The sequence below is a fragment of the Phymastichus coffea genome, unplaced genomic scaffold, assembly GCF_024137745.1.
Source record: "Phymastichus coffea isolate CEN01 unplaced genomic scaffold, Cenicafe_Pcof_1.1 PCOF00257, whole genome shotgun sequence".
Classification (NCBI taxonomy): domain Eukaryota; kingdom Metazoa; phylum Arthropoda; class Insecta; order Hymenoptera; family Eulophidae; genus Phymastichus; species Phymastichus coffea.
Genome location: NW_026707068.1, coordinates 74278 through 96364, shown reverse-complemented (window position 1 = coordinate 96364; position 22087 = coordinate 74278). Strand labels below are relative to the sequence as shown.

General features: G+C 51.8%; 1 protein-coding gene across 1 annotated transcript in view; it reads left to right on the top strand.

Annotated features, from left to right (window-relative positions):
• Nucleotides 1-2699: 2699 nt before the first annotated feature.
• Nucleotides 2700-22087, top strand: part of LOC131674577 (uncharacterized) — a 45272-nt gene continuing 25884 nt past the window's right edge. The window contains exons 1-4 of the mRNA XM_058953318.1: nucleotides 2700-2812; nucleotides 6727-6845; nucleotides 10484-10880; nucleotides 17414-17680. Coding sequence (XP_058809301.1) covers nucleotides 6811-6845; nucleotides 10484-10880; nucleotides 17414-17680 — 699 coding nt within the window. The 5' untranslated portion in view covers nucleotides 2700-2812; nucleotides 6727-6810. The remainder of the gene's footprint in view (nucleotides 2813-6726; nucleotides 6846-10483; nucleotides 10881-17413; nucleotides 17681-22087) is intronic.

The following is a 22087-nucleotide window of genomic DNA, read 5'->3' as shown; positions in this document are numbered from 1 at the left end:
GCTTCGCGGGTAATGCTCCGTCGAGTTTCATCCGATATTTATCGATAATGTTTGTTATTTCGTCGATCAGTGTCGTTCATTTCAATAGCTCGCGCTTGATATTTCAAATCGGAGTTGCGGTTCAGTTGCCACGCACGTAAGACGAAAGACCCCAAAAAATGGAATACAGTCAGCCGGTCAATAAAAAGAAAATCACGAATAGATACGTAATTTTTATTGGTCAGGTAGCTGGCAAGCTCGTAAAGCTCGGCGAGCCTGCCCGGCCCACGGAAACGTGCCGTGTGCGTGTGCGAAAGCCCGATACGCCGATACAGAGCATTGATTGGTCCGAGCCCTTGCGTTGTTCAGCTTTATTAATTTCATTACCTAACACATGCGCCGCATTCACAAATGCCCGGCTGAATATTCTACGTGCATTTGGCTCTCTGGCTGCCTGGCCCACACCACTGCAACACGATCGTGTGCACGGCTTCCTGTTAAATGAGACTTTGCATCGCGCGGATCGCTGAAACATGATCGTAGTGATCGCAGCGATGCGCCTGGATCTGATTGCTCGGTGCAATATAATACCGCGACAGCGAATTGAGAAATAAAAAAAGCTCGAAAAATTGCAATTGAAATATGCAAACGCGACGCTGGCGCGAGATCACGTTTTTGTTGTAAAGCAAGGTGCTGCGTTGGCGGTGAAACGGAATGCAGGGTGGCGAGGTTCACGAGGGTTGCGCGATATCGAGTGTCGCGACGCTATCTGTTCCGCTTGATTTCCGACTTTGTTTTTTCCAAGGTCTCCTGCAGAGCTTGCTGCCCCGACATTTCAAAAAAATACGCACTCTAGCTTTCTCTATAATGCACTTGCTGCTCCGCTCGCTGGCTCATTTACCAGCCGAGATGCAGTATTTTTTCGAATCCGGAGATTTCGCCGAATACTTTATAAGGCATAAATTTCTGAACAAACTTAATGCAACGTTCACGACTTTGCTGTTGCTTCGGAAGCTCTTTCCAATAAATGATTGCGACTGAAGACTGAATTATCCTCGAAAGCTGGAAACGCCTTAACGCAAAGTTCTCGTTAACTTTGAAAGTATCGAATAAGTTGGACAGAGAGCAGGCAGTTTTCTCGCTTACTTATTGCGTCGCCGGTAAAGCGAGAAGCGAATAAATAAATTGACGCGACAGCGGGTCCGCGGGAAAAACTTTTGTAACGCTAGTTGCATCTGTGGGGCACTCGTCGCTTACCGGGATTGCCAGCAGAGTCGCAAATATCGGGGAGCGATTCGGCGCAACTCCAGCGCGGAAGCTAATTAAGCGAGGCGTACATCAGGCTTACTGGTCGGCTATCCGCTGGACGAAGATCGAGCAAGCGACTCGTCGAGAGCGAGGGAAGGCGTTGGCTCGGCTAAAAAGTTCCTGTGCCGCCGTTGGCGCTCGGTTTGGCGAGCCCGCGCAGCTGCCTTCGAAATTGAAAAACGAGGAAATTATGTGGAGTGTGCCCGCGAGGAAAAGTTTTTCGCTCCGGGCCAACGTGCCCGGCATAATGTGCAAAAATGAGGACCTCTGTCGCGGAGTCCGCGGCACTTTCACGCGCCAGACCAACAAACTGAATTCCCCTTTGCCTGTCGGCGAAACTCACGATCGAAGTTCTCTCGCGAGCGAGCGGCTGGCAAGTCGATCGATAAGGGAGCAGAGATCGCAAGCGGCTTTGTTGAACCCGCGCTAATTCAATTGCGAGCGGGAGTAAGCAGCGCGTCTCGCAAGTCGTTTCCGTCTGGAGCTTTCGTCAATTGGAATCCGCAATATACTTAGGCTCGAGGCAGAGAGTACCAAGTGAAATGTTTGAGGCGTCGGCTGACTGGCTGGCTGAGCGTCGCGACGATCGGCTCGCTGGCAATGTCGTCGTCGCCGCCACCGCCGCCACCGCCGCCGCGCTATTACCAGACACTCAGCCACGCCTTCAACTATGCGAGGCGCACACGTGTACGCGAAAGGCTTAATTGCCCACAGTCCTCGGCCCCGTCTCTGCGTCCGACCAGGTATTTTCTCGCTCTACCTCGCGATTCTTTCTCGTTGCGCTCGGGTCGCCGGCAAATTACGCGGATACTAACTAATCCTCGCTCTCTGGGGCTTAAGCTCGAGTAGTTGTCTCGGCATTTACAGCCAAGTATACCACGCGGCAGCCAGCAGCGGAATCGCAAGTTCGAGTTTGCTCGTGTGGAACTCCTCCTCCTCTCGTTTAGTGCGGGAGAGTGGGCGCGGAAGCGTTGTTCCTCCGTCCCGAGCTTGTTGCTGCTCACCCGATGCCCCCTCCCCCTGCACAGTCCAGTTCTCTTCGAGCATTCACAATAATTAATTAGCCAAGTTGTTGCTGCTGCTACTGCTGCTTCTGCTGCTGTTGCTAGCACTTGTTGGTGCTCTCGTCGATCGCGCGCCCGCGCACAGCTGCGCTCGCTTTGCTGTACACACAAAGCTTCGCCCTTCTCCGCGACGAGCACTCTCTCTCTCTCTCTCTCTCTCTCTCTCTCTCTTTTGCTCTCTTTCTCTTTATACGCGCTCTTGATAAATATCTACGCGTCATTGTCGCGCGGAGAACACTCTCGTCGATTACCCGCGAGCGAAAAGCCTCGCTGTTCTCTGCCGAGTTTTAATCAGAGGGGTATCGAGTCGAGAGTGGTGCTGATTGTTTTTTATTTCGTTCTATGTTGCAGGCAGCGGCGAAGAATCGAGGCCGAGCGCGACCGATCCCGCCAAATTGGTTGTAAAGAAGCCCAGACCCAAGGCCGGATCGCCCAATCGACAGGGTCCTCAACAGTGCCAGGTGAGTCGAGGAGCGCGGCGTTCAGTAGTACAGCCCGTGCTTTAGTCAGTCGCGCGAAAAAGTGAAAAAAAGAAAGAAGGGAGATGAATCGGGCGCGGGTGGCAAATTAAATCTTGCCACTCGCTCGCGTTTGCTCTTCTAAAAAGCGAACGCGAGGGGCATAGGGGAGAGGGAAAAGCCACAAATTTGGCTGGCGCGGCGTGCTTCCGCCTCGTTGGCGGTCGCGCGACCGCAGCGCTCTCGCTCCACCGTCGCGTAGTCGTCGTTTGCTCCCGTCGTCGCTTTGTGCGCCCGCCGCGCGCACGCTATCCCACTAACGAGTCCAACTTGCGACGATACAATTCTCCCCGCCGAGCCGTGTGTGCGCGCGCGCGCGCGATTTATCTTCGCGCGGGCCGAGGCGCAAGCTCCTTTGACACCGGAGATCCGACCGTTCGAACGAATAGATACGTTGTTCGCGAGCTCGGAGGCTCAGCGCAAATCTATAATTGTATCGTCGACTCGTGCGTTCGCGCTGTTTGTCTGCACCGGCGGATGCTCGTCTTGACGAGCATTTGTCGGAGCCGTGAAATCTTCGAGTCGTCTTTGCAATCTTGACTGTTAGCGCGATATTGCCGGTTCGTTGGCCTTGTTTGTTTCCCAAATAAGTTTTCCCTCCCGAAATTTGGCCCAGCTTGTGCTTTAGGATTTGTATTTTCCCTTTGGGGAGTCTCCAACTTTCCAAGCTTATTCACTTGTCGCGGCACAGCTGCGCAATCCAAACAGCCTCACTGATTTTAATTAGTCCTTCTGTCTCGCGCCCGTTCGTTGTTTTGCTCGGCGAATCCTTGATAACCTCGCTGATTTTTAATTCGAGCGGCGCGGAATAAATTCTGATCAAGACGGCCGCTCGATGGAAATTAGACCCAGGGCAAAAGGACGAGCACCCCTCGTCGGTGAGTATCGGGAGGGAGCTTTTTTTATTCGCGGCCCGTACTTTGGGCGTGAAAATGCGCCGGGACGGAATTCGTGAACGAGAAAAAGTCGACAGAATCGAGCGTGAAGCCAAATAGAAGAGAGATTAAAGAGCAAGAAGGTGGAGCGTGCTTTACGTAGACGAAGCGCAAGGTCGATTATCTGGGCTCGGTCTAGCGATATCAAGTAGCGCGCGCGCGCGTCACGGCACTCGGTCCTCCTCCCCCTCTCCCTAAATATATACAGATATATAGGCGTACCTGTGTATGCGCGTGTCTGGCCTCGATTCCAGCCGGCGAAGCGAATTGCTCGGGGTATTAGAACGAGGCTTCGTTTAATTAATTAATTGAGCGTGTTGGGGGGGGGGGGGGTGCAAGTTTGGTGTCATATTACTTCCTCTCGTTGCTCTGCCTGGCGGAGGAAGGCAAGCAGTCGGCGCTTCGCTCGCAATCTCGCCTTTTTCCCCCTTCATCCCTGGCGTCGGTGCTTGTTTGTGCCAACTTTACTCTGCCGAAGTCTGATTAATCGACCTTGGCCGCGCGCAGCGTCCTCTCCTATTGACTCTTTCGTCGGCGATCGAGAAATCACGAGGAAAAGTAAATCGAGTTTGAGCTCCCGTTCGATTACGCTATCCCCGTAACGAAGTGGCTGCCTCCGCAATGGAACGCCAACTTGCGTGTAAGTTAGAGAGAGAGAGAGAGAGAGAGAGAGACAGAGACAGAGACAGAGAGGGAAACTGGAGTTGTCGTGGGCAGACGCGCGCGGGCGCGCGTTCACAGCTTCCGTTAATTAACGAAACTTTCGAGCAAGTTTGGACGCCGCTGCCGTCGCGACGAAGGTCGCGCGGCGCTGGCATGTCGAGCATCAGCCTACAAACGGAGTCGACGGAGCTGATTCCACTCCAATTTATTAACGGACGGCCAAACAGCTACCAACTTGTTCTTGTCTCTGTCTCCTCTCACTGTTTATCTTCCATTCCGATGTCACAGTCTTTGAAGCGAGCGCCACGGCTACGTACAATGGGGCGTCGGCACAACTCTTCCACCTCTTTTTTTCCTCTGCCGCTCGCGGAAAGCCGTCGAGAAGAGAACTCTTTGAAGTTTGAGTCAAGGGTTTATCGATGCCGAAGAGAGGGAGAGAGAGAGAGAGAAGAGAGAAAGTAAATGGAAAATCACTATAAACAGCCGAGCGAGAGAGTGCGAAATGATTTCCGTGCGCAAGCGGATGGAAGCGAGAGAGAGTGAGAGAAGCAGCAGCGACAGACAAAGAAGGAGGTTAAGCTAAGGTGCGAACGCGACGAGAGTAATGATGTTGACTTGTCAAAGGGAAAAGGGAGATTCGGTAGAGGCAAGGATTGGGGTTTCGTCGCGGCTCTACATCTCGAGCGAGTGCTGCTGGCGTAAATTGAAACTTTGGCTGTAGGTGTGAATGCGTCTCTCTCTCTCTCTCTCTCTCTCTCTCTCTCTCTCTCTCTCTACAGAGAGATCTAGAGATGTCCTTGGGAGTGGAGTTAAATTGCGCAAATTAGATTTTGAAGTACGACTATCTGCTTTCCTCGCTCGCTCTCGCGCTGCTTAGCCGAGTTTCTACATAGCCTAGCTACTTGCTCGTCAACTTCGGCAACGGCTCACTTTCCTACTCCCCCGTTCCCTCTTGGCGCCTTGGAATACTCGCCGCAGACGTGGATTCGCGCGCCGCCCCGATAAGAGGCTTTCCAAGTTGCAAGTTGCGAGCTTTCGCGGGCCATCGGCGCTCTCGAGTGCGTCTCGCGCGACGCAATTGGTAAAGCACTCCGAGGAAGAAAAACGTCCGTGAAGACTGACAGGAGGAAGGGGTCATCAGTAAAACGCTACAAGTTGTATTGTTCAGCAGGAAACAAAACAAATCGAGCGAGCAGCAGCAGCAGCAGCGATGGCAGCGTATAAATCAGAGAGTGTGTGTGTGTTCTGGTGTGCGTGTGCGTAGTCCTAGCGAGTGAGAGAGGGACAAATGAAAGGTAAATGGAGCGATAAAGCGAGGCGCTCGCGGGACGCCGAATCAGCAGTGGGCTCGCTCGCTGCACTACTACCACGGCGGTTTTCGCGCTCTATTAGTCAGGCTTGGCCAGCGCTGCTGCAGCCGTGCGGTAAAACTGCAGGTAGCTGCAGCACCCTCTACCAATCAATTCCTCCTCTCTCTCTCTCTCTCTCTCTCTCTCTCTCTCTCTCTCTCTCTCTCTCTCTCTTCTTTCTTTCTTTCTGTCTCTGTCTTTCTCTCTGTCTCCTATTCGCGCCAATTATTTCGGCTAAGCTAATAAGTATTCAAGCCCCCGTTAAATCAGCTTTACTCCCTAATTGCCTGCCCTCTTCCCGCCGCGTTTTTCCGACGCTAACACTTTTACACCGTACAGTTCCTCGGACTGAGCTGCCTGCCCGTCTAATGAAGCCACATTGTTCCGACAGTAGCGCTCTATTTTTTTTTATTCTATTTTACTTTGTTTTTTGTTCTACTAACGCATCCGCGTTCCGCGTTCGTTATCAATCGGTTAACAATTTGAACCGTGAAGCTTCGATGTCGAAACGAAAACTTTTCGGCTCTCGCTTTTCCCTCCTCCATTCTCTTCTTCGTTTTAACTTCACGGAAGAAAATAGGTCGCTGCTACTGCCGAAGTACGATAAATCCAAGCCCTGAGCTTGCAAGTCGAGCCGAAAGTTCAGCTAATCCAGCCCTTTGTCGTAAAATCCTCTCCTCGTTGCTGCCGCCGCTACCTTACCTACCTTTTTTCTCTTTCTCTCTCTGTCTCTCTCGGCTCTTTTCTCTCCTCTCATTTTACGAGCGAGACTCTACCATGATAATTGAACGACAGTTTTTGCTCAAGCTTGTACAATTCTGCGATCGACGGTCGTTTCCCATCGTTCTAGTAGTTTACTTGTTATAAAATTGGTGAGATTATAACGATGCGTGTGCTGCTTGTGTTGCAGGTATGCGGCAAGGTGTTCAACAATGCGTCGGCGCTGACGAAGCACAAGCTGACGCACAGCGACGAGCGGAAGTACGTCTGTACGATGTGCGGCAAGGCGTTCAAGCGGCAGGACCACCTGTGAGTAGCGAATGCGCATCTGCGTCTGTTTTTGCTTTTTCCCTGGCGCTACGCGCGGCTGCCTGATCAAAACTCGCGATTACTACTTGCGGCGCGCATTCGCCTTGTGCACAGTGCCTTCGGACTGCTCACGTCGTTGTCGCTTTATTAACAGGCGAGGCGAACTCGCTCTGGCAGTACAAGAGCAAAAAAATAAAATAACAAAACAAAGGAACTTGCGCTTGCCAAGGAAGCAGGGCTTTGAGGATTCAATTTGGCCTCCTTTGCGGACAACGAAAAAAAAAAAAAAAAAAAAAAAAACAGGAAAAAAAGAGAGGAAAGAAAGGCAGGCAGTGATGGCTTTCTGCCTCGCGCTTTTTACTCTACGCGACTGCTGACGCCTCTTTCTCTCTGTGTTCGTCGCCGCGCGCGGTTCTCCCTCTACGTATGTCGGCGCACACGTGTGTATGTGTGTGTACATGACTGTACAATCTCCCCCGTTCGCTGCTTGGAATTCGCGATGCATTCGGGCGGCTGCTCGCACGTCCTTCGTCTTCCTCTTTCCTTTTTTCTTACTTAGTTTTTTTGAGCATGTGTAGGTTTGCGGTGGGCAGCGACCATCCCTCTCTCATTTTCTCGAGCTGACGCTGCGTTTTAACCCTTCGACGAAGAAAAGAGAAAGAGTACAATAAAAGAAAGCTAGCTATATCTCTAGGGCGAGAAGCCCGAGATCGAAGACAATTTGCCGCGCGAACGCGCTAACGAGGATTTGCATTCAAGTCCTTTCTCATCCTCGATACTTTTTCTTTGTTCAGCGCTACTTTTGTAGCTTCCCTCGCGCATCTCTTCAGTTTTATTTCTCTCTCTCTCTCTCTCTCTCTCTCTCTCTCTATCGTTTTCTTTCTTTATTTCTGTGAGTACCCCAGGGCTCCGTTCTGGTACCCCTACCATTCAGTTGGCATGTTAATGACTAGCGACATGTGCTGTACAAACGAAACATTAAACGCACTTTTACGTGGGCGACCCGTAGATGTATTTGTACATTGAAAAGATAAGCTTGTGGGGGGGTGGAGGTAGGGGGTAGGATATAACAAGATTATTCACGGTCGTTTCTGATTGGGTCAGAGACTCTAGATTGCGTTTTAATGCCGGAAAAACGAAGTTAACTATCATGGGCTCCAGCAAGAACGTTAATGCTATTTGAGTTATGCAGCCACCGAATGTTGAAGTGAAGAAAGGAGTGTTCGTTCTTTTCGGTGACGAAGTTGTCAGTTTGGGGTCAGTTTCGGCCCCGAACTTGAGTGGAGATCGTACGCTGAGCAAGTCACAGACTGGATCATCCGAATACTTTACAATCTGCGCTTCATCAGACTTTGTACCACAGTGGCACTTCGTGGGAAGTTGGTAAAATCCTTAGTTCAACCACACCTAAACTGTTAGGAGCTGGTGTGTTTGGCTGCTGCACACGAGGAACGTGGTCGATCACAAAGACCGAGTAATTAATGTGCGAGGTACATATAGCTGGGGTTGAGAAGGATGAACACATCTCTCCCTACAGGGAGCGTTTGAGCTGACTACGCTTTGATTCGCGCAGAAGCTATTTCGCTGCTCTGCTAATTTACAAAATTGTCAGACTACGCGAGCCCGCATACTAAGCAGAGTTCTTTACTGCGCGTATAGGTCCGAACCCAGCAGCAGGGCTGAGCAGCCGGAGTTCGGCGTTACCAGGGTGAGCACAGTCACTGGATCAAGGTCTTTTGGGGTTTTACCCTCCATTCCTGGTCTTTCAGCGTGGGGGGAGGTTCAAGGAGACGGCACGCACCCACTTTCTAGAACTTGTACCTTCGCCATTTTCGGAAGTGACTGGGATGAGGGTCCCTCATCTGTTTTATTTTACAATTGAATTTGATTATGTGACTACATTCCTAATCTGCTTTTACTCAGCATTTATTTCATTGAAATCGAGCTATTTAGACAACTGCCATAGGTCCATAACCGAATTATTAGTATTACGTAACTTTTATTATCTGAGAATGTGCAAACAGCTTTATAACAAAGTTAGTTTGATCGAACTTGTTATTCTTTATGCATGTATATTATACGTATTGTTATTACTTTTATCACTGGCCAATAAAAGGTTACAATCAATCAATCAACCTCTCACTCGCTCGCCTGTGCTAACTCGCATCTGGTTTTATTTATATCACTTTGCAAAGGTCTTCCTCGTCGTTTCCGCTTTTACTCGCTATTTTGTGCAATAGCCATCGGCTCTTTCATCCGCGATTAAAAACTTCTCGACGAGGCGCCGCCGCGACGATTTAGAGCACCTCTTCAAGATCCTTTAGTCGCAACGGGCGCGCTGGCTAAACCAGAATAAAAAAGACGAGAGAGAGAAGTCAATTTTATCGCTCCTTAATTTACTGCCACTATACAGCAATCAGCTCGCGCAAATGCAAATGAACTGTGAATTCTTCTTCTTTCCTGGCTCGCCTCTTGCGAGAGAAAGGGAGACGCGTGCGCTTGGTGTTTTATTAGAGGTCTACGTACAGTTAAGACTGAAAAGTTGGGGCTCGCGGAACGAGCAGCTACAAATTACAAACCTTCTCCGGCAGGAAAAGAGCGATTAGGCAAAGAAAGTTTGTCGATTCTCTCTGTCTCGAGTTGAAGTATTTTATAGCTTCGGCCATTTTCGGAGAAAAACTTCGCCCCGAAGCCCGGGGCAGCACCAGCGAGATTGCCGTCGGAAAAAATCTTGCCGCGTACACGAAACGAGAGCCTCGCTCCTTTACCTCTCCACCAAGTGTTAATCTAGAATGTTTCTTAAGCATCCCCTTAATACAATAATGAAGGGGGGAGGGGGGCATAGAACTCCGAGCACGCGAGTACACTCGTGGGATCGCTTGGTCTCTCTCTCTCTTTCTCTCTCTCTCTCTCTCTCTCTCTCTCTCTCTCTCTCTCTCGTCTCTCTCTCTCTCTCTCTCTCTTTTTCCCCCGAGTGGCTGGATGGCGACCAGAGAGACTCGGACTCGGTTAGAGCAGAAGTGGTTATACGCGGCGCCGCCACCGAGAAAGCTTTCTTTAAGCTGGCACACCTACTTGTTGCATCGCGAAACCGACAGAGGCCTATACAACTTCCTGGATTTTGCATTCAAACGGCCAACTAAACTTGATTTCGTTTTGATGAAAAAATCAAAAGAGAGAGAGAGAGAGAGAGAGAGAGAGAGAGAGAGAGAGAGAGAGAGAGAGAGAGAGAAGCAGAGAAATTTTGGCGAAAAAAGAGAAAGCGATCTGTTGTCGAACATTGCATAAACATACTTGTTGCACACAAAAGCCAGCGACACTCAGTGCGGGGTGCAGCAACGTTACGAGGGGACAAGTCAAGCTGACTGAGAGAGTCTGAACAAGCCTCATCTTTGATTTTTCAAGAGGCTCCTTCTCTCTCTCGCTCTCCCTCCCCTTGTTCTGTTTGTCGCGCGCTGGCGCAAAAGCGCACGCCTAGAGGCGCCACTCGTGAATTTAAACGGCCTTGCTTTTCTCTCTTCGGAGCTCCCTTTGTGTCGCGTGTCCCGGCGCCGCAAGCTCCCTTACGCTTCATTTTTCTCGCTGCAAGCAAGCACAGACAATTTACGAGTCGCCGCGGCTGTTGTTGCTCGTTGCAGAAACGGCCACATGCTCACGCACCGAAACAAAAAGCCCTACGAGTGCAAGGCCGAGGGCTGCGGCAAGTCGTACTGCGACGCTCGGAGCTTGCGGCGACACACCGAGAATCACCATGCCGCCGCTGCCGCCGCTGCCGCCGCCGCCGCCGGTGGAAAGCCAAGCGAAGGAGCCACGACGAGTGGCAGCACTCCGAACAGCGCCGCGGGCAGCGCTTCGCCGAGCAGTCCCAATACCGGGCCCAACACACCCAATAGCAGCCCGAGCACGCCGAGCGCTCCGCAGACGCAGTCGCAGCTACAGACACCGCCGCAGCAGCAATCGGCCAGTAGTGCAGCTACCACGCTCAAGCAGCTACTGGCGTCCGAGCCTGCGCTCTCCCCCATTTCGCACATCAAGGTTAGTCAACTACAGCTTTCTATCTTTGTCGAGTTGCGCTCGGGTACCAGCGAAATCGTCGATCGACCCGCACGCGCGCAACTCTCCTACTCGTTTCGCTCGCGCAAACGAAACGATGACGCAGAAAGGGGGAGAAAATAATGTTCGATTTGTCGCTCAAACTTACCGAATACCCGTGGAATTAAAAAAAAACAAGGCAGCACTCGAAGACTTTCATCGAGTTCGACGCTCGCGAACGAGAGGAGAAGTGTTTGTTCTTTTTTGAGGGCGGATGACCCGCGGAAACTTTTCAGAATCGCGCGACCTTTATCCTTACTTGCGAGATTTTCATCTCGCACTTCGCCACGTTTCCGTGGCTGAAATTTGGGGAAATATATCGCGCGCGCGAAAAAAGAAAATAAAAAAGAAGGAAAAAGTATACAAAAGAAAATAGGAATCAAACGCTAGAAAGTTTTATTTGTTTTAATCGACCGCGAAGAGAAAAAAGGAGCGAAGAAAAAAAAAAGTACCTTTTTTAAAAAATAACCTCGGCGTGTTGGAAAGGAAGTCGAGTCACGAGTAATTATTCTGAGAAAAACGCGGTGTATTTTGAGCGATAGGAAAAGAAAGTAATGTAGAATTTGCGTGAGCAAATCTCGCGGTGGTATAGCTGAGAGGTTTCGCTAAAAAGAGGAAAGAGCGAGGGCAAGAGAAAAAGGAGTCGAGCTCGTGCAGAATAATTGAACGAGCTCGAACGAACACGAAATCTCACAGTTACGGCTGAAGGAACGCAAGCGTGTTGCCAGTGGCAGAGAGTGGCGAGTAAGGAGGTCAAGTGAGTAAATAAAGTAGGCGCAGGCAGCTCCGGCTAAGAGAGGTCATTTCGTCGTGTGCGCCGTGGCGCATTCGCAGTTCGATACACTCGGCTCGGATTTGCGCTCTTCGAGGAAAAAAAAAGCGACCAATACGAGTCCGCTCTGATTAGGTTGACAAGTGCCAGTCAATTACTGGTCAGTGCTCGTGTTTGTGCCGCGCAGCCGTAAATGCGAGCTTTCGCCGCAGGAGACTGTACGCAGTGTTGATCTTTCGCTGTTTGTCTTTGCCAGTGCAGCAGAGCAGCGGCGAGTAGTAGCTTTCTCAAGAATTGAATTGCTGCTCGCGGAGCGCAGCTAACGGTCTCGCTACTTTTTGTAAATACATTATAGAATTCGCTTAAGCTGCCGCTGATGCTGCTGCGTTGGTCCTACCCTGCTTACACCCTTTAACTTTCAAAGGGAAGCAACGAAGCGCGAGCGGCAAAGGGAGCAAGCGGCTTCTGCATTTTGTGAACTGGAAAGCGCGATACCTCCCCCCCCCCCTCTCTCGCGCTGTAAAACTTTTAATTTAAGTCTTATAAAACTTTTTGAATTAACACTTCTGTCCTCCTTGCCAACTTCTTTTACTCTCTCTCTCTCTCTCTCTCTCTCTCTCTCGACAACTTTTCCTACACCCTTGCCGTTTCGATTTCCTAATGCACCTCATTTGATGCTATCTCTCTCTATATTCAAACTTGAATTCACTTTGGTGAGAAATAAACTGCACGAGAGAGCCGTACATTAGCGGTGGCTGCGGCTTTTGTAACGAAAAAAGAAGATACTAATTGTCCGTTGACGCTGGGTGACTTGAAATAATTTAGTTCGATCGAGGCGATGAGATGGGGTAAAAAAAAGAGAGAAGAAAGATGGACGAAGGAGGAAATTGACAGGGTCCCGAGTCTCGACAGCGATCTGCTCGGTATCAGGTTCTCTCTCTCTCTCTCTCTCTCTCTCTCAGTTTCTCTCTTGTTTCCGCGCGCGAGTGAAGTCAAGACTGTTTGGCGTAAAGGGGAAAGAGTTTAAGGTTCGTGTAGCATCAGGCTAACTGACACTAAGAGCAGGAGAAAGAGAGAGAGAGAGAGGGAGGGAGTGAAGAACAGATTAATTGAATGTTGCTAAGTAGTTTGGGGAGAGGAGGTAGGTCGTAAATAGATTACAGATATTGCAAGTTGAAGAGCAAATAAGGATTACCGTTTGTTTTTTTTCCCTCGCTCATCTTCGGGACATAAGATTGTCGCTGGGGAATTGATTGCAAAGGTGCGTCCTTTCGAGGTGAAATCTTAATCCTTAGACAGCTTGTCACCGCTCTCTCTCTCTCTCTCTCTCTCTCTCTCTCTCTCTCTCTTCTCTCTGTCTATCCGGCAGCCTTTACGAGGGCTTGGTCGGGGACTACATGCAGACAGACGTATCGCACGAGCAAGTTGACGTGCACGCCAGACGCAAGTAAATACATACTACAGTCGCTTCGGTAAGCTCGTATCGGCTTATCCTCCTTCATTTGCTTGAAGCTGGCCCGAAGCTTGGCCCACGGCGAGGCACTTGCTAGTTCTTCGATCCAAGTCGCTCGCACACACGAGCTCTGGCACTGCAAGCACAAGGATGTTAGTTTGATCCCTCTTGCAGCACCTTCGCCAAGCACTTTACGGATCTTTCTCTCTCTCTATCTCTCCCTCTCTGCCGGAGCTTTAAGCTTTGCACCTTGCAAGACTCTTCAGGCAATCATTAAAAATTCCGTGTATTCGCAGGCGCACACCGTTTACTTTTTTCATTGCTTATTTCGTTCGCATAGCCGGCAATATTATAAGCTCGAGCTTCATTCATACTGCGAATTTCAATGTCATTTATTATTTATCAGCGCTAAAAACACGCCAACTCGACGCCAGTACGCTCTGAATATAGTTGTGTCGTTAGAAATTCATGGCTGCGTGCTACATATAGAGAAGCTCGAAAGGTTAGAAAAGCTATGAAACAAAAATGACTGCTTTATATTCACTGCCAGCTAACGCTAATTGGCTAACGGAATTCAGTAATACTATACACCGCAGTGAAAATAAAGTACTGGTAGTTACTTGTCTGCGGGGAACAAGAAAACTTTTCAATCAACAGTTTCGAAGTGCATCCCTACAGCCGAAAGCTGCTATCCAACCATCGATGAACGCTGATTCTATTAAATTACTCCTGCGAAAGAGTAAAAAAGTGAGTTTGACGTGTCACGAAAAAACATGTCGACACAGAGAAAAAAAAATAGTCGCGAGACAGCGAGTTTGGCAAACGTTACAAACATGCGCCTTATCAGGTATTATGTTTAGCTTATCTCTCTCAAAAAAACAGAAAAAAACGGACATATGATGGGCATGTATTGGCGCGTGCATTTCGGCCTGGACTTTAAGCTCCAATATGAATATTCCATGGAAGGAATATCCATATTGGAGCTTAAAGTCTAGGCTGGGAGTGCTCGGCCTTGTTTTTTACGTTGAGCTTGTCTGGACGCTATGCAAAAATAATGAAGCAAAACTACGCAGATAAAGAAGAAGAGAGGGGATACAAAGCAAATAAATAAATAAACGAAAAGAAAAACAAGATCTTTGGATGCAAAATTCATTAGCGATAATGAAATCTGCTGTGGCAGGTGTGCTCGCAGCGAATCGCGCGATACATCCGCGCGACGTCCGTTATTCAAGCGAGTAAAAAGGATAGGAGAAAGCCGTAGCGAAGTGAGAAAATGAAAAACAGAGCGGCGCTGTCTGTGCCGGGGCGCGGGGGACAACGCTAGTCGCGCGTTCATTTGATATACAGCTAATTAGAGATCAGAATCTCGGGGAGCGCTCGCTCGGCGAAGTCGCCTACGTGCGCGAAACCGCTCGCGCGTATGTGTGCGCGTGCATACGCGCGCGGGGCACTCCGCGGCTGAATATTTCGCCAGTAACAGCGGCAGCAGCCTGCCAACCACGCCCTTTCCAACCCTCTCCTCCTCGTCCGCCCCCGACCGCTGTAGCGCCGTTATTTATACTTCATTTGCGCGCGCGCGTGCAAACGATACGCGTATACGCGCGTGTACGTAGGCGCGCAGGCAGCGCGGGCCCGATGCCAATCGAATTCGTTGCGCGCTCGGCGCTATACCTCCGCCATTCCGTCCGCCAACGCTCGTTTGTTTATCAATTCGATGTGTATTGCGCGCGCTCGCCAAATCGACCAGTGAGCTTTCCCCTGTTTATTACTTTTTTTTTTATTACCGAAATTCAAAAATCCCCCGGAACGCCTGGATTTTCGAAGCGAAGCTCGTCCGAGAACTATCAACCGAGATCCAAGAGAATGTTCACAGGCGTGGCCAGCAGCTGCGACCGACAGCCGTTTGGACCCACTTCGCGCCTAACCGTACACTTGCGCCACGCGGCTCCGATTGCCAACAACTTAATGCGCGCATGGAGCCGATGCACCGCGGCTGCATTTTTATCTGTCGTGTTTCATTTGACGGCGAGTGACGCTGACAGATGATGCACTTCTGCGGTCGGAATCCGAGCCAAAAATTCATCATCGATCGATGCTTTAGATTGGGGATGTACTAGGAGCGATCGTTAATCATTGGGCAAAAGGGAGAAAACAAGTGCAAGAATCTCGCGGGAAGTGAGAAAGAGCAGGAGGGAAAGCTCCGACGGAAGACGGAAAGTCCATGCTGAAAAGTTGGCGGTTCGGCTGGTACGAGGAGCTTTAACTAACGTAAGCCAGTAGTGCACGCACGTTGAGAGAGAAAGAGAGAGAGAGAGAGCGAGCGAAAGGCTGGACCTCAATGCGCGCGAAACTTTCGAATGAAAATTGACGTCGGCGCTGCACGGAGTGCGCCACGCCGCGAGTAATATGTGGCCAAGGGAGATGAGCTATAAACGAATTAAAAGTACGCGAGAACGCCCTCGTGGACGGAGCAAAGTAGAAAAGAAGCTAAAAGTCGCGCGCTGCCACCAAAGTATCGAGCTTTTCACGCCCGCCAGCGGCAGCGCGCAGCCCGCGGATAATCCGGCTTAATTAATTTAACGTCCGTTTCTTTTCTCACCGACGCGACTTCTTTGACGCCGCCACTTTCTCGTCCTCGAGTCGTGGAAACACAGTAGTCGCTGGCTGTGCTCTCTCTCTCTCTCTCTCGTTCTGATAAATTGCTTGGCTCGATTTGTCAAAAGCTCTCCGCCGGCGCGCGATAACGTCAAACTTTCGCACCCCCCCCCCCCCCCCCGCCCCACCCGTCCCCAGCCGCGCTCAGCCTCCCACCCTGTCTCTCTCAAATGCGGAAAACACTAGCTCACCGGGGAACAACTGCAGAGACGCCGTTGGGGAGCCGGTTCTCGTCTTTTTACATGAAAATACGCATCCCTCTTGCTCTTCCGAAGATAAAACCAACGACCTGCACTTTTCAGAACTTTGCTCTCCTCCTTCCCGACGAGTTTAACATGGAAAAGAGTCAGCGAAGAACTTGACACCGAGTCGTAATCGCTTGCCGTTGCTTTTTTGTCGAAGCGGCGCGAGCCCCTGTAATTAGGACAAATGACGCGTGGTACACGGGCGACAGAGCAAACACAGGAGGTGCAGCTTATAGCCGGATTCCCCATTGAGGAAATTCACAATGCGCTCCGGGCCGCCGGCTAATCAATAAATCCAATTGCGACGGGCGCCGCGGCCCTTGTGCCGCCCTCGGCAAAGTTTCGCCACGGCGACGGCGCGGCGACGCTAATCGTCAAATTGGAGCGTTCGGTTGATTGGCGGGACAGCGGAGCCCACCGCGGCGCATTGTCCGCGACGACCGAGGCGTCGGCCCCGAGCGAGCGAACGTCGGCGCGGAGCCCACGGCTCGGCGTCAGGGCGCTCGCTCTGATTTTTATTGGCGCGGGGATCGCGCTACCTTATTTATCGGCGCGCTTCGCTCGGCTTGTTTCTCCATTGCTCATTATCGGCGCTCGTTTCTCCACCGATCAGAGCGACAAAAGGGCCCCGAGCCTTCGCCGCGCTGCCTCGGCTTTCATCGGTCAATTATCCGAGCCGTCGAGGGAACGGTGATCTACGCGAATTTCCCCGAGTAGAATCCCCCGCACGGAATACGACAGGGCGCCCGTGCAAAAGAGACGAGAGCGATTCGAATGTTCATTTGAATTCGGCGAAGGTGGGTCGATGCCGGAAGGGGGCTCCGGGGGGGGGGGGGGGGGGGGGGGGCGAAACGAACGCATAAAAGCGAATGGACTGCTATTGAGCTCTGAGACAGAGAGGGAGAGAGGGACTGGAGAAATTGTCGAAGGACGTCGCCCGACGTTCGCACCACGGCGACGATTATACATGAGTTTCCGAGGCACCGGCGGCGTACGGAGTCGAATGCAGCTCGCAGTTTCCTTTGAAAGTCGAGCAAAGTTGAAAGGTCCCCGCACTTGCGCTCCGCGCCGTGAAGCGAAAGACGGTTAGCGAGTAATTCAAGTCCAACTATAATCGCGATAATTACTCAAGCGAGGGGCGCGGGAAAGAGCTCAACAAATTCTAGAAAACTTTTCGGTCAAAGCGCCCGGCTAATTTAATTGAGCTCGCTGCTGCAGCGACAGCAGCAGTTGCCGGCTGCTTCATTATCGGACCTTTCAGAGTGCCAGTCGCGCTTTCCGAATGAGCAAACGAAAAGCTAAGCAAGCCAAAGCTGGCCGCGATGATTGACAACGGGAAAATCGTCGACAGGGCACGAGTGGCAGCAGTTTGAGCTGCGCGATTGGCGGCAACGGCGGCAGCGGCGTCGGCTCCGCCAGCGACGGCCTGACCAAGCATCAGCTCGAGCTCATCCAGCAGTTAATGCAGCAACAGGCCACCACTCAGTCGACTAATCAAAGTCAGACGGCCAACGGCCAGCTGACGAAGAGCTCGCCCAACAAGCACATCGTCAAGTCGACTAGCACCATCTCCGGGCCGATCGTCAGCGCCAAGCTCAAGCTCTGGAACCACGCACAGGCAAGTCATTACTCTCTGTCTCTGTTTACCTTCGAAAATAAAGAGAAGCCGCACTCGAAATCAATCTGAGAGAATCTGCGCCTGAGGAGAGTCTGCACTGGCGAAAAACCTGCGGCTACTGGTTCACGCGCAGTCAAACGGAGCTAACGCACGGACCGAGAGGAAAAGCGAGGAAAAGAAAACAGGACTAGGGTCTCTCTCTCTCTCTCTCTCTTTCTCTCTCTCTGCACATGGTCGATATGAAGCCTAGCCGGCAAATCCGAGCCGCACCGCTCTCGCAATTCGGCCCTCCGAAAGGATTATCAGCAGCGGAGCGAGGCGCCCGCCCACTGATTCCATCCTATTATCAATTGTCTGCCTTTTGTTTTTGCTCGCTCGCTCGCTCCCTCGCTTCCACCATTATTTTTATCCCCCGCGTAGGTGCTAATAACGTCGGAGGTCGACCGCGAGGAATTTTAAGAAGCTGTCGGACGTAAATACTCTTTTGCAGTGCCCGCGGCCTAAGTTCATTAGGTTAATGGCATAATAACTGCAGCAAGGTTGGCTTATGCACGAAATGCAAGAACGCTCGAGAGCAAGAGCAAGAGCAAGAACGAGAGCGGGGGGGGGGGGAGGAAAAGCCAATGGGAAATCGATCGGTGCTGCATTAATATGTATGAGGTGTTGGGAGGGAGGTTGCCGCTACTGCTGCTCCCCTGAGGAGCGAGAGCAGCAGCTCGACAGCTCTGCAAAGTACTCCGGAGAATCATCGCGAGCGATTGTTCAACTGCTCTCCGGCGGCGACGTTGCCTGCCGCCAACGACTACGCCGACGCTCCAGATTTTATGCGCGAATCTCGTTACTCTTTTCTCGCTCCGCGCACTGCCTTTCTCCTCCCCCTCTCGCCGTTCTTTCTGCTATCGGTGATGTCGCCTCTTGTTCCGTCGCCCTTCCCATCTTGCCGCTCTCGCTCGCTCATTTTTATTTCTCCCATGGTTGGCTCCGCGAGCGAGCGCCGGAGCGTGCGATGAAAATTGAAAATTCTCGCGAGCATTGACCCAAATAAAAGTGCAACCGCCACCTCCCTTCGTCGTCCCTTTTTCTCCGCTGGCGGCGTCGCAATAACTACTTTTTTCCCTCCCTTTTCGCCAACTCGATCACATCCACGTTTGATAAAATACGATGATAATGCCAATGCAATGCGGATTTATAATTCGTGCCGACGAGCACGTTTATATTAGACGTACTGTTTTGCAGGCTTGACTGACGATCGCTCGACTCACATTGCAATCAATTGGCATATTTTAGTTATGCGATATGCAATGAGCCATCGTGAGCCGCTGGGATTTCGGTTCACGTCCAGAGAGTTAGGGCAAGTTTAGGCGAAGCGAGGGTGAGAGAGAATATGGTCACTGACCACACGCGCGCGCGCGCGCGCACACATACACACATACACACATACACACAGAGAGTTTGACAGTCTCGCACACCAAGTTTTCGCCGAAATTACACGGTCCGTACTCGGCGCCGTACCAACTCCACATCCCCCTTCGTCCCTTCTCTTTCGCCGCTTGTCTCCACTCGACCTTCCACAAACACGGGCACACGTACGGCGCGCATTTTCAGAACGACAAATATTGGCTCGAGCGTCTCTCTATTCATCTAGTAGACCAGCCTCGCCTCTGTAGTATTCACCTGGCCGTCATAAATTATAGGCGCCCGCGATAGATCTGATTACGCGCATCGGTATTTCGAGCCAGTGGACGTGGCGCGCTCGAATGAAATTCGCCCGTCCGCCGAGCGCGCCGGCTACATCGAAAAGTTGGGGAAGCCGTTTAACGCACGCGTGCGCGGGGGAAAAAGGGCCAAAGCGCGCGATCGACTAATAGCGCCGGGCTGCAAGTCGAGTTTCCATTAGCGCGCGAGCGAGCCGTTAAAAGCCAAAGCGCGCCGGGCCGCGGCCCCGAGCGTCTCCGAGCGGCAGCCGCAGCGTCCAGCGCCGAGTCCACGGCCGTATCCACGGCCGAGCCGAGCGAGGAGACGAGCAGTCGAAGAGCGCTCGCTCCCTTCGCACCTCTCGATGCGGCTGCGGGCGAACAAAGCGCGCGCTCGCTCCCGGAATGGCGCGATAACAAAAGGCGCCGTGCGCGCGCGCGCGCGCGAGGCCCGGGGCGCAAGGCGCGCTCGCCCCAAACAATGCGCGCAATTCCGCAGACTCGCGCAAAAGCCGTGCGAGAGAGCGGCTGCAAGCTGGAATAGGTAGTTTTAGCAGCGGGAAAAAGTCTCTGGAGGAAATAAGAATTACGGCCGGTCGTTAGAAGTCCCGCCGCCGCGCCGCTTAACCAGCCAGTCGTTTGCACTATCCGAAGTTTATGTCGCGCGTTTCTCCCGGCAGTAGTGTAGGAGCTCTCTACCTCTCTCGCATCTGTTGCCAGGGCTCGAAAAAAGTCGAGCGGTTCTTGCCCGCCTCCCTCGCTCGCTGCCGCGCCGCGGATTCGGATATTAAAAAGTCTCGGCACAGTAGCGTCCCTCCTACATCATCCTCGGAGATTGGCTGCGCGCCACTCATCGCTCATACCCCCGCCCGGAGAATTCAATTTTCGCGCTCTCTCGCTGCAACTTACTTTTTGCCCTCCCTCGCGATCCTAATGCCCACCTGGCCTCGTGCCCCCGCTGCTCGCCGAATATCTCTATTCCGCGGAACAGCGCCAATTCCATCCCGAGCGCTCTCGTAGCGTCGGAGTTGCCGTTGGGGCGAGCGCGCGGAATGCACAATTCGCCGGCTACACAGATAAGAGCGGTGTGCTCGAGCAACGTGCCGCCGTGGGAAAAGGGCTCGCGATCGCCGACAAAAGCCCCTGCCCGGCCGCCCCCCGAGAGGCGAACTGGAACTGCCGGAGAAAAAGAGGGAAATCGCATTCCGCGCGCTAGACTCTGTTTGTCGATCGCGTCTAGGCGCGACTACGAGAGTTCGCTGGGGGCCCCCCTTCGAGCCTCCGACTCGTTTGCAAACAGGTTCATCTCTCGCTCTCGGCCCCAACGAATCTTCTCACAGACCGGTTCGCCTCGCGGTGCCGCGGCGCGACAGGTTAGCGTGCGACCCCCGGCAGAGTCCGAGGCGCCGCCGCCGCGGCCGCGACCCCCAGCGGCCAGTCCGGCTGGGAGCTGCTCGGGCGGAGATACGTGCGTGCCACGGCCAATCCTGCCGCTATTTCCGGGAAGCGCTCGTCCAATCGGCTGGCTGCCGGCCTTTCATTTCTATCCTTTCCGCTGCGCGGCTCCTTTTAATAATGTTTTCCAGTGGGAAAAATAGGAGTGGATATTGCTTGCCGAGAGCGCGAGAGCGCGGGGCCGGCTCCAAAGTACGTTGGACGTACGTCGAATCGATGATCTCCGAGCAAGCGGCGGCAGCGCGAGGCAAGTAAAAAGCAGAACAGGAGCAAGTCCAAACGCGGAACTGAAAGTGTGCCAGCTGTTGCCCCAAGTATTTGTCCTCTTCAGCTTGCTAAATTGCCACTTCGCTCCATCGCCCGCGTGCTTCTTCCTTCCTCTCTCGCTCGCTCCAACTTATCCTATTCGTCTCTATTCGGCGGATCCTCGACGCAACGCGCCGAGCGCTTCAACGTTTTTCTCGGCGACCGGCGGCGCCGCCGCTCTAGCCAAGTCGCAATCAGCCCGATGAACAATGTTAATGCCGCAAACAAGGCGAAAAACCTGTTGCTTGTATTTCACGCCAATGACGAGTTTCGGGAGGATGGGGGGGGGGGGGGCAACACTTTGCTATGAAAGTTCAAGGAGAAGCACAAATGTAGCACGCACAGCGCTCTGTCAATCCCGTTCGGTGTAATCCGATTAATGTAATCCCAGGCTCTTTGTCATGTTGGCTTATGATTTAATTATAAATTCACAATTTGCAGATTCCAAAATTTAATACGTCAAAAGGATTCTCAACGATAAGACCGTGGCTTGCCCTTTTACCTTTGCCTTATAGCCCTTTGTCCGGGATATATTTTACTATTTTCGCTTTGCCAAGCTGTGACAAGAAAAATTCTTTGTTTCTGCGTTTGCGAAAAATCGTTGTTTCAAGTGGCTCGCCACGTGAAAATGGTAGAGTTTCATTTGAAACGCTACCAAATATTTCGAAAGCTGATTTAACTCGTTCCTGAATATCGAATTAGACGTTTGCAACTGCGACCGAAGCCCCTACTTGAGAGCATTCGCAAAGCTCGTGAAGACGACAAACCGTCAATGTCGAATTTAAAATACCGATAATGTCTGTTCACGCGAGTGACCGATACGAACAAATATTAAACGCAACGCCATTTCGCGTATGTTATTAATTTGTTCCACAACAATTACACTTTGCTGGCCTTGCGTTGGACACTCTCCAAAAAGTTGCCAAGTGAATTAGTGGCAGTAAGCGCTTAT